The sequence below is a fragment of the Cupressus sempervirens genome, chromosome 3, assembly GCF_028749045.1.
Source record: "Cupressus sempervirens isolate cs-2001-9-10 chromosome 3, ASM2874904v1, whole genome shotgun sequence".
NCBI classification, from domain to species: Eukaryota; Viridiplantae; Streptophyta; class Pinopsida; order Cupressales; family Cupressaceae; genus Cupressus; species Cupressus sempervirens.
This window is the reverse complement of record NC_143120.1, coordinates 125680149-125693406: the sequence shown is the minus strand read 5'-3', so window position 1 is coordinate 125693406 and position 13258 is coordinate 125680149. Positions and strand designations below refer to the sequence as shown.

Genomic DNA, 13258 nt, shown 5'->3' with positions numbered 1-13258 from the left:
GACTCTTTGGCTTCCGTAACTTAAAGAATATTTGTCAATTTAATACGCCAAGTGTTTAACCGGTTACAAACAAGGAAAAGAATAAAAGATGGAAAAAGAGTTGGAAGGTTATAATTTGAATATTATTATAAATTATATTTATATATGTTCATGTAAATACATTGGTGAAGTGGCATCATTTTATTATAATAAAATAATATTATGGTGTCACTTCATTTTTATATCTATGTGTACGTACATAGATATATTTATTATAATAATAAGGTGAAAGATCATTTAAAACCTTTTGAGGTACGCATTATATTTTAATTAAATTATTTTAGTTAAATTATTTATTTAATAGCTCATGCGGTTTCATCGATTGTATCCTGATGTTCAAGTTGCTAGGTCCTCAACCTTTTTGCCCAGGGATGGTGATGCTCCTGTGCCCAATTCTTTTTTGACAATGCTTCCACCCCTCCGACGTGCTTCCTACAAGGAAATTCTCCGCAGTTAAATCATATTACGATTACAAGTTATTTAATCATAAATAATCATAACAGCTAACTGCCTATTCAATTCCAAGAATTCGTGATAATTAATCAACTTAGCATGTTATCTTCACATGAAATTATAACGACTAACCATCTTACCATTTCGCAGGATTATAACAAATTTAATTGTCAACTGACTTCATGTGAACCACAACGGCGATATTTTAATTTAGGTCAAAAATTGGGATGTAACACTTAATCACTTTTAAGGTTGAAGTTCCTTGGATGGCCTGTATACCCTTTCTCATTTTATTGGTGCCTTAGTTCTCTGGGAAGAGATGCAAGCTTCTGTATCCATGGGCATTAACCCTTTTTTTATTATTGTTGTGGTTAGATGGTTGAATAAGATGTTATGGATAAATCATCTTGTGCTTGGAGCTGCTTGTGAGCCCACTCACAATATTATGGGTCAGTAGTGATTGTAAGTGATAAGGTTGATATGAGTGTTGTACGGTGTCTTGATCAGAACTTTCCTAAGATAGTGTTCCTCCAAGGAGTCACAATATGAAACTTGGTGGTTGGGTGCACGTCTTTGGTTCATGATCACATTTTTTTGCCAAGCTTATCTTTTCTGCATATGATTCTTTTTCCTTCAGATCTGCTGTTGATCGAGTTGTCGAACATAATAGCATCATTTAATATTAAATGAGATAACGTGTTTTTTGATTTCTACTTGTTCATTCTTTAGTTAATGATCATAACTTTTGACCGTTTGTATCTTCATGCCAATATAACATCTGTGTAGGTCATACTTCCCTTCATATTCTTGACCTATTTGATGAATTTATAAGTACTGGATTTCCAGTTTTATCTGATGGTACACTTACACAAACAAGAAGAAGCAAATGCAATGTAAACATCTCCAGTCAAACTTTTTATCATCTTTGGCCGCTTATGATGTCATTTAAGATGTTGTTTTATATACTATCAATCTAAATTTTAGATTATTTAAAATGTTTAATTGCTGGAATTCAACTTCTTTTACTTTTCTTGCATGGAATGCTCGGTTTGGGTTTGCACATTGGTCTACTCTATAGAATGGATATGTTATATTGCAGTAGGATCTATAATGTTGTTTTCTGTATTGTGTTTATAGGAAGCAGTGGAATCTCCAAGGAGTATGGCAATCTTTGTACATGCAATGGAGGACATTTTTTCTTCTGTTAGATTTCTCACTTTATCATTTAAGTTTCAACCTTCACATTGGTATGGATATGAAGTTTGGAATAACAGCTCAACCAAAGATTCTACTGGTATGAACCTTTTTAATTTAGATGTCTATGGATGCTTCATTTCCTTTTGTAATTGTGAGAGCTATTCAAAATCTCATCATTTCTGTGATTCTAGGCTTTGGTGGAATTTCAAGCAAGTAAATGAACATAAGTAAATTCCAACCTATTTATATTCCATTTGGCTGTGAAACAGTGTCACTAATACTGTTTTGTTTTATTATTATAACTTTTTAAAAATCTTAGCTGCCAGCTTTGGCATCTAATAAGGTGAAAAGCTATTCCCTTTGACAACTTCTGGATATTATGTTGTATAATTGACGCTGTAGTCTCATTTTTTTAAATTAAAAACTTTGTTACCTAATTTGAAGTGAAAACCCCGCTTCCATTTGGATTTCCAAGCCACTAGAGGTAGTTGAACTCTTGGCATAGTTTGGACATGAGGTTGAAACACAAGTTTAAAAGTTTGAGTAATAAATGGACTGAGTGGATATGTATCCCTTTGTGGCGCAGGAGCACTTAAGGGTTCTATGTGGGGGACCCTCAAATTTTGATGTGTAAGATCCTACAAGGATCATGGTGTGAATAAAGACCATCTAAAAATCCATTAGGTGTGTTTGAAAAGGTTTGTTGGGGGTTGTGTGTCATTGCCAAGGTTGGGCAAAGTTTGTCATGGAGTTAGCCAAGAATTGTCGTGTAAGCCCAAATTTGGCATAATAGGTGAAATGAACCCAAAATAGCATAAGAGGTCATGGTAGGCATGTTTCATGACGGAAATGAATCCATTTTGCATCAATAGAATGCCAAGATGTGGCAAAGAATGTAAAGTTGCATGACAACATTTTGCAAGAAATTGCATTTCACCTAAAAAATGTTATGTGTTCAAAACCAATAGTGGAGACATGATGAGAGGGCTTATTCAAGCCCTTCCATGACATTGTACAAAGGTTGGATAGTTTTCAAAAAGTTTGAACCATAGTAATATAGTGACAGTTCTGGCAAATATTTCAGTGTTATTGCAATTGGGTCATTTTCAGATCAATGGATTGAATGATCTAATCTAGCATTGTAATTAGTTAGAATAGGTTTTTTACTTGCATTTTGTGCTTTGGAGTTAGTTTTTGTACAATTTAGATTGGCAAAATAAAATTCCATCTATTGAACATAGTTGTTGGGCTCAATAAAATGACTCTATCCTAAAACCTCCCCATGGGATCTTCACAACCATTTGAGGTTTGGGAGCAGGGTTAGTATACAGTCTATCTTTCTGCAAGAGGCTAGAAAGTCATGTTTACTATTTTTAACTTTTTGCCCTAGGCGAGCTCTTCCATAGCCTGACTAGGGAAGAAGAGTAACAGAGATTGAGTACTTACAGGAGTCGATTGGTTTTGTGTATCCAATGTTTTGAGGAGCATATTGGGGTCTAATGAGCGTTTGATGATAAGCTGAAGTGCCAATGAATCCATTTGAAGGAGTTTTCAATTTCAAGATTGCTGATAAGACTAATACCTTTGTAAACTACCCACATTAGGGTTTGGTGCTGTATGGACAAGCTTGTAACCTAAAACCTCCAAAATCCCTGAGTTTGCCCAAAAGGGTATCTTGAATGATGGTTTGTTCATAGGATCATTTGGCAGGAATTTGAAATAGAAGCTGAAAACTAGATTTGGAGGGCTAATTGAGGCCTAATAGGGTTAGTAGGCTTAAAATTAAGGAACCTTGAGATCGGTAAGAGAAAGATCCTGAGATCCAACAAAATGAGGCAGTTCTTGATGGAATCAATTGATTTGATGGTTAAAGACTCTTGTAAGGTGATAGTGAAAGGAGCAAGTGAATGGTAGGTGAGCTTACCCTTGTGAACTCAAAGAAGAGGAGCGTGCACTTTTCCTTGGTAGTGGAGCTCTAGGAAAGAGTAGATGTAATAACCCCAACCAGTTATAACTTCAACAAACACCAAATTTTATTATAATTCAATTGTTTGACATTTTGTCAAACACTTGGCCATCAATCTTAATAGCCCAAAAATGAGTCATAACCAATCCAACCCTATGTAGATAATTTGCAAAATGTATAGATCTTCCTTTTTGCTTATGCTTATTGGTTTTTCACAAAAATGAATAAATGTGAATGAGAGCTATGCTAAATTCGAACAACAAGCTAAAGACGAAGAATGAACAATTAACAAATTCTTATTCAAATTTCACTACCACATGTACAAGAAAATTGGAGTGACCTGAATCTGTAATCATGGACTTGTAAACAATGGTGTCTAGCTTCAAATCGCAGCCCAAGGAAAGTTGTAGATAACTGTATGTCAAGGACTTTACTGAACTACCTTGGTTAGCGTCCAATATTGTCAAACTGAAATGCTGCCGAAATGTGTTGCAGGAGTTGACATAGGTGACCAAAAATGGTGTCTATAGGTGTTGAATTCACACTCCCAGAATTTGTAGAACATTGTGGATAGGACTTGCAAGTGCCGTACTAAATATAGGTACATAAGCATCATGGACACTGTCAGGGAAAACTCAAGCTTCCTTCCCTGCAACCTCGATGTCAGCCTTCTAAAGGTGGAAACCATATACCTTGTTGCCCTCTCAACTATCGTTGGATCCGATAAGCTCTCCACCAACCTTTGTTGATGAAGCTTCAGTTTCTCCAAACTCTCCTGCAAAGCATTCATTTTTACGCTAACTTCCTCATTACTCCACCGATTTCTAGAACTGCCAGTCCTATGTTTGTCCATAGTTGGAGAAATTAAAGTATTGGTCACTCTAGAAATCAGATCTGAAAATCTTCAAAGTCAGCACCGAACAAAATAAAAACTGAGCACAATTCCTGCAGGCTGGCAGGAAACCGCTTTGATACCACTGTAAAAACCCTCTCTTAGCTATAACTTGAATTACTCCAAATTCCCCAATTTATCACACCAATCAGATAGTTAGCTATCTTGTCAAACACTTGGCAAGCTTCCCAACATCAAACTAGAGAATGCAAGAGAAGTGCTTACCAACCTTTAGGCCAATTTTGTTTTAATTTTTGCATAAAGAAATACCAAATACAATTCTGCACCATGAACTTGCATAAAATCTAATGCATTATCAAATAAATTCTGATACAATATCCAACTCTGCAAATATATCATAAACTAAAAATTTCATCATTTTGTTAATTAAGAACTTGGTAATATGAATTTTCTTTGACTCACACTTAAATTGCAACCTTCGGATATTAATCAAATCTTCATAACTATGCAAGAATTCACTATATTTGCAGAGGCTGGAAATGACAAACACAACTTCAGAGCTGATTGGAGATTCTTCTAACGCAATTTCTAGAACTCCCAAATCATTTTCAGCCTACAAGAATTAATGCCAACCTCCTGTGGACAGATGCAGCCCAGAATTAATACTACTGCCACCTTAACACCTGACGCTGCTCTCCAAATTTAAATGGCAGACCATATGGATTGATTGCAGACCCTCCAGCATAAGTCATGGCTCCAAGACAATTGTGCAGACCCAGCAAATGTGATCGCAGGTCTATAGGAGATCAAATGCAGCCTTATCTTCCAATTCGCAGGTCTTAGTAATAGACACCCAAACCCCTAGCTGCAGCCTCCAATTCTGATTGCCAACAAGAATAACTGGTAGGTGATGTACAAATTCAAACTGTTGCCTCACAATGATTACGACAGTCACACAGGCGTCTCCAAATAATTTAATGCAAAATCGCAGGTTTGGATAATTAATCACAGAATCAATCTCCTCCAAATTGGATTGTTCCTTACATACAAACCAACCGTCCAGTAAATCACAGGTGTGCCCAGTCACCACAAATTAAAAGAACACTCCACAGTTGTGCATATCGAACTCTCAGTAGGCTTGCATATGGAAATGCATTAAATTTCCAAACAAGAAGTACCTCCCAGCAACAGTAAAGGCAGTAGGGAAGATTTAACAAAACCCAAATTCTATTATAATTCAATTGTTTGACATTTTGTCAAACACTTTGATGAGAGCCATTTATAACCTATTTAATGCCCTATTTTAATCCATTTCATGCACTTTCCTACTCGCTTTCCTATCACATTTCCATTCCATTTCATCTCATTATTACCTTTTTAATGTTGCATTTGGTTTAATATAAATAAGTAGTATTTGTTTACCACATAGCTTAATTAAGAAATGCACACTGATAATGAACACGAACAGTAGAACTCCTTAGATTATTCACATATACCAGAACATTACATTATGCTTCATAAAATGATTTACAATGATCCCAGATGGGGTATAAATACTATCTGCCGAACCTTCTTGAAGGAGTCCGTCGGCCACAAACATTATGTCCGCTACAAACTATTTACCCGTCGGCTACAAAATCTTTACTGACGACGTCGACTATAGAATACAAAAATACCGACGACAATCAAATCGGCTGACATAGTTTCTACCAACGACATCAACCTGTTGGGTACACAATATTTACCGACAATAGTATCTAATATTGTTTTGGGATTAAAATATGGAAAATTAATCATTAATTGCTTTTTACTAATGTTTATTATTACAACATGTTGATTTGTGGAACAAAACTTCTTGTCGCATTTGGAAAACCAAATCTTCAATTAAGTATCATAACTCTTTTCAAACTACGAGTGTATCTATGTGCCACATGGAGAAATTGGCATGGGCATCATCAATTTGTCCCTTTGATATGCATTGCATAATCACAGCCTAAATCTCTTTATTGGGTGATGGATACTATGGCATGGTTGCTGACTGTACACTATTGGTTACCCTCCTTCGGCTCTTTTTGCTGATATTTTACTCACGTTGGTTTCTCTTCCTCGTACTCATTATGGACAATGCAAACTTGTGCAAACTGCATTCTCTAACTGCATAACGACCTTCAGTTTTCATTTGCTGGTATTTATGTGACCCAATATCATATTGTATCGCATGGACCAAAATCTGCTATACCACGAATCAGCAACGAATGAGGACAATATCATTCTAATTGCCTATTCTTGGCGCAGAATATATTTATGTTCTATGCCATATATATATTCAACCTGTACCTGCAGCAAACTACGTGGATACATGCTGGAAAAAACTTGTGGTTCTATACATTCTGTTACAACCAAATTTCTTATTGGTTATGGGTCAAAATAAAATCACAACTTAATTAAATATGAGGAATAGAGTATTCTGTTGAAACAAAATGCCTATTATCTGCAAACAGTAGATTTCTTAAATAAATTTGTTATGTAAAGCCAGTATAATGCTGCATCTATATAAGCAGCATGAGAAAGAGGATATACACAGGTTTCACAGAACACATAGCATTGTAATAGATCATTATCATTTGGAAATATTAAATTTATATTTGCATGATTATGGAGACTTAAGACTACTACTTGGTTTCATCACCAGGCGGTTGAGGAGGAAGGGCCCACTTCAAAGCTACCTGGTGATCTCGTTTTATTTCTGTATAAAGTGCATTTGAGTTAGTTTCCATTTGTATTTTAATTAGCTTAGCATTACACAATATATATTCAATCATAGTATATTAGTTTATATATTCAATATCCATATTTGATTAGATAATAATATTTCATATTAATTAGATTATGAGATGATGATTTATTAAGAGTTGTAATTATTTTTATTACAAATTAGATTTATTGAGTTATTTATGTTTTTGATGTTCCTATCACCAGGAAGTGATAGTTCCTATCGCTAGGATTATTTCATTTCTCATATATTCAATTCAGTGTGTTGTAGCTGCATTCATCATCCCTCATTTCACAACTATCATCCCTTGATAGCATATGCTCGGACACCTTTTGCAAGCTTACGCTCTCGGATTGACACATATAGACCAACCGAACTTCATCATAAAATTGTTAATTCTTTATTATTATTTGCCCCAGTGTTGGCCTATCACACTTGGCCATCAATCTTAATACCCTAGAAATGAGCCATGACCAATCCAACCCTTTGTAGATAATTTGCAAAATGTATATATCTTCATGTTTGCTTATACTTGTTAGCCGACTGGATAGTTCCGACAGTATTTTCTAGTCTGTAGCCGACGGTCCGGCGGTGTTTTGTATTTTGTAGCCGACGGTTTGGCAATGTTTCGGTATTCTGTAGCCGACGGTCCGGTGGTAAATAATTTGTAGCGGATAGAATAATTGTGGCCGACGGACTCCTTCGGGAAGGTTCGGTGGTAGTATTTATAACTCGTCTGGGATCATTGTAAATCATGATTCATCTACTATTGCGAATAATAATATAAGTTCTGCTATTCATGTTCTATTGTTTGTATGCATTCATTTTCTTTACCTCTACGGTAAACATTTGGCGCCGTTGCCTTATGAATCTGGAAGGTGGGAGGAATGAAGATTAATGCCAAATCAGCTTAACAAGGATCGGAATAAGGCGAAGGCAAAAGATGGAATCCGTATTGCGCAAGAGAATTTAATTCTGGCACAGCAAGCCGAACGTCGACGAAGATTTCAGAAGATTGCCGACGGGAACTGAAGTTGGAGGAGACTCGGCAACGGGTGGAATTGGTGGAAGAAGCACGGGAGGAGTTCTTGAATTTGTGTTCGCCGAGGGAAGAAAATTCAGACGGGAGAGCATCAACTCGCACGGCTCGTAGTGCCGACGGAGCACGAGCGTGGAGTGACCTCTTCGTCTAGGATAGACTTCTGCGGGAAACAATTTCGGAAGATCCTTTGTTTTCACCAAGGGTTGCAGCTGTCGACACCTCCAGTGAGGGAGTGCAGATCGCCGGTGTGAAAGTGCAAACCTCCGGTGTGGGAGACCAGTCCTCCGGTGTGGGAGTACAAACTGTCGGTGTGGGAGTTCAGACTGCCGGTGTGGGAGTGCCGACCACTGTAGGAGTGCAAACCTCCAGAGTTATGGCGGGACCCAAAGAAAAGCTGCCGAAATTTGAAGGCGATGGTACAGCCGACCCCCTCCGACATTGTAAGACATGTGAGACGATTTGGCGGGCAAATGGAATCACAGATGCCGACGAATGGGCCAGGAAATTTTCGGCAACCCTACGGGGTGTCGCGATTGATTGGTTTTCAGATATGGATCCGCAGAAGCTGGATACCTGGGATAAGATTAAAAAGGAGTTCTTGGCGGAGTTTAAACTCTTGCGGGATGATAATGAAATCGTAGCGAAAATTTTCAATACCAAGTAAGGGAAGCACGAAACTATCCGTGTCTATGCCAGGAGATTAAAAGACTTAATAAACAAAATGGAAAGCAAGCCAGCAGATGGATTGTAGAAAAGATGGTTTGTGGACGGCCTACGCTTGAAGTTGCATAGGAAAATGAAAATTGTGCCATCGTCATCATATGCCGATGCTTATAACAGAGCACTGGACCTTGAAAGTGCGCAGAAGACAAAGAAGAAGAAAACCAGCTCCTCTGACTCTGATGATGACGAATCTGCTGGAGATGATAGTAGCGACGACGAAGGTAGTAACAAAAAGGTTCGTGCCTTATAGAAGGATATGGTTCAAATGATGGAGTTTAAAAATATGCAGAAAGAGCCAAAAGATAGTGAATTGTGGTGCACGGAATGTAAGACCGATGGTCATACTAAAGGATCGTGTCTGAAGAACCAATTCTGTGACATCTGTCAGATCATGGAACATTCGACAAAAGACTGCCCCTTTAACATGAAAACAAGAGGATCTCCGCAGGTGCTTCTCACACAGGAAGCCTCCTCGTCAGGTGGTAACGGAAACATGAATGCCGCCGGCGCTACATCTGGAGGATACAGGAATAATTGGCGTGGACAAAATAACAACAATAACAATACCAATACGAGCAGAAGCCGGATTCAGTATGATGCAAACGGACGACCGATTATTCAGTGCCGAGCATGTAACTTGTGGGGACATTTTGCGCGGGAATGTCCAACAGCAAATACACCTCAACTATTGTGCCAATGGTGCGGACTCGGCGATCATGACGACTCAAAATGTCCAAAATCTGGAGTGAACTTGATCACTGTTGGAGCGGATGAGGAAGAAGTTCTGGCGATTACGCGGCAACAAGCAAAAGAATACCTGGACCCCGCTGAAGAAAAGAAGATATTTGCGGCAGCACGGGCGGAGGTTGGAAAAGTATCTCAATCAGTAACACCTCCGGACACCGCCGCCACTTCAGCAAGAAATTCCGCAGAACAAAACATAGTGGGACAAATTTTGCAAACGGAGGTGCAAGTAAAGGTAAGTGATTTGCTTCTCACCATGCCCCAACTTCGTTCTGCTCTTTCAAATATGGCAGGGGAATCAAGCCTCGAGAAGGAAAAGTCACCGGGTGAACCAAGTTGACGAAAAGAAAAGGGAATTTTTACGGGAGGAGAAGATTAGATGTTGTTGGCGCTGACATTCGGACGACACCCTGCAGTTGTCGAGATGGGGATACTTGGACATGTTCTCACAGACACCATAGTGGACGGAGGGTCCAGCATAAATGTATTGCCAGAAGAAACTTGGAGGAAACTTGGACAGCTGACATTGTGGCCTCCAAGGTTTCAGCTACTGACTTCTGATCAACATGGAATTAAACCACTGGGTATTCTCATGGCACAGCCGGTAACCATTGGCACCCAGCCGTTCCTCATGGATTTCGTGGTGATTCCATTGAAAAGGAAAGGCTATGATGCCATCTTGGGCCGCGGGTGGCTTATCGAAGCAAGAGCTCGACACGACTGGAAGAACACTTTATCCCTGGAAAGTAAAGGCCGCCGATTCGTCATTGATTTGCATACCCAAATGGCAGGGGAAGAGGCTCTGTCGTCAGATTTTGAGGGAGAGGAGGATGGAGGTAGACGACGGATGGAACTGGATCAGGAGGGCATCCTCCGATTGGACGGGGAAACAATGGATGACGACTTGGATTTCGTCAACGGTCTCTACCACTGGCAAATGGGGGACTATGAATTATTTCACAGCTGTAATGTTCTGTCAATTGAGGATGAATATCCAAAGGAGTTTACTGAAGTAAAGGAGGGGGAGGCACTGTTGGATGTTACACCCGCCCATGCATTCAGTAAAGGACAGACAATCAAGTACAACGAAGCTCCACTGCAAACAATGAATTTGGGGGACGAGGCAGAGCCGAAGAACATACTAGTCGGAGATAATTGGGATCCAGTACTCAAGGCTGCGGCATTCAAGATATTTATGGACTACAAGGATTTGTTTGCATGGACATACAAGGACCTCAAAGGAGTACCGCCGAAACTGTGTGTGCACCGCATCCCGCTGGTGGACGAAGCTGTACCTGTACAGAAGCGACTCTACAGGATGAATAAGAACTATGCCGCACGGGTTACGGAGGAAATCAACCGGATGCTGGAAGCCGGCATTATCTTCAAGGTACAAATTGGGTGTCACCAATAGTCATTTCCTTGAAGAAGGATACCATTCAGATCCGGATATGTGTTGATTTTAGATGCCTGAATGCAGTAACGATCAAAGATCCTTTTCCGATTCCATTCACAGATAGCATTCTGGAGGAGGTCGCGGGACATGAAATCTACTCTTTTATGGACGGGTTCTCTGGATATAATCAGATTTCTATAGCAGAGGAGGATAAGTTGAAGACAACGTTTGTTGTTGAAGATGGGGTCTACGCGTACAACCGGATGCCTTTTGGGTTGTGTAATTCACCGACCACATTCCAGCGGATTATACTGCATATCTTCGACAAGATGTCTGTGGGAAATTTCAAAGCCTTCTTGGATGATTGGTCAATATTTAGCACGGAGGACGGACACCTGGCAACACTTGGTGAGTGTATGGAGAGATGTCGCAGGGCTCGGCTAGCATTGAATCCCAAAAAGTGCAGATTTATGGTTCCGCACGGCAGATTGCTCGAACACATTGTCTGTAAGGAAGGATTAAAGACGGATCCCAACAAGGTGAGAGTCATTCTCGAAATGCAGCCATCTACTAATGTAACGGAGGTAAAATCTTTTCTCGGGCATATAGGTTATTATCGGAGATTTATTAAAATTTTTGCCAAGGTGTCCCAATCGTTAGATAAGCTAACATGCAAGGAAGAATCATTTAGATGGGAGAAAGAGCAGGATGAGGCATTTGAAGGGCTGAAGGTACGACTGGCTACGGCACCCATCCTGGCATATCCGGACTGGAATAAAGAATTTCATGTTCATGTGGATGCCTCCAATTATGCGATCAACGCAACCCTGACACAGACTAGTAATCACGGACTGGATCATCCAATATACTTTGCCAGCCGGTTGCTATCAAAGGCCGAGCAGAACTACAGCATGACTGAAAGAGAAGCCTTGGGAATGGTTTATGCTGTGCAAAAATTCCGTCATTATTTGCTTGCTACACCGTTTGTGTTTTATGTTGATCACCAGGCCCTATTGTACATGATTAACAAACCCGTCATCCAAGGGAGGATCAGTTGATGGTTGCTACTGTTGCAGGAATTTACTTTCAAAATCATTGTCCGGCCAGGAAAGAAACACGTCAGTGCCAACCACCTGTCACGGATCAAAATAGGGGAACCAGCGGATGGTGTGAATGACGACTTCCCTGACGCACAACTGTTTCAGATTGGGGTACTGCTAGAATGGTACAAAAGTATTGGTGAATACCTCTCAACAGGACAGTTTCCCACGGGGATGTCACCAAATGATAGGCGCAAGTTGATAATCAGGAGTCATACATTTCAATTAATCAATGGGTTGCTCTACAAAATGGGGCTAGATCATATTCTTCGGCGGTGTGTGTTGAAGAAGAGATACCGCATGTGTTAAAAGAAGCACATGAGGGTCCTGCAGGAGGACACATGGGGCGTGACACCACTGCACGGAAGATATTACTCGCAGGACTCTGGTGGCCGATGGTGTACAATGATGCACGGGAATGGGTCGTCGGATGTGACACTTGCCAACGGGCTGGGAAACCACTGAAGAGAGATTTCATGCCACTTCAACCCTCTCATGCGCAGGAACTTTTTGAGCGATGGGGACTAGATTTCATTGGACCACTGAGGGTGAGCAAGACTTGAAGGTGTCGCTACATCATTGTTGCAACGGAGTACTTGACCAAGTGGGTAGAGGCCCGTGCGCTACCAGATAACTCGGCTGTCAATACTGTGAAATTTATTTATGAACAGATCATCACAAGGTATGGAATCCCGTTACAATTAACAAGTGATAGGGGAGGTCATTTTGTTAATCATGTTATTCGACTGCTCACCACTAAGTTCAAATTTTATCATTCACTGTCAAGTCCGTACTATCCAACAGCAAACGGGCAGGCAGAGGCCACCAATAAAATTCTGGTATCCATCATCTACAAAACCTGTGCGGTGGAAGGTGCCGATTGGGAGGAGAACTTACCCGCTACCTTTTGGGCGTACCGCACGGCATACAAAGTGACGACCGGGCACACACCATTCCAGTTAATGTTTGGAC

The 13258-nt window shown here is 40.0% G+C and overlaps 1 protein-coding gene across 5 annotated transcripts in view; it reads left to right on the top strand.

Moving 5' to 3' along the window:
- LOC149565101 (uncharacterized) overlaps window positions 1–13258 on the top strand; it is a 339748-nt gene that overhangs the window by 143550 nt on the left and 182940 nt on the right. For all 5 annotated transcript variants that reach the window (XR_016361996.1, XM_089818649.1, XM_089818648.1 and 2 more), the window contains one exon: window positions 1630–1786. Coding sequence is in view for 4 of the 5 variants with exons in the window: in XM_089818649.1 (XP_089674775.1) it covers window positions 1630–1786 (157 nt within the window). In the remaining variant the exon portion in view is untranslated. The remainder of the gene's footprint in view (window positions 1–1629; window positions 1787–13258) is intronic.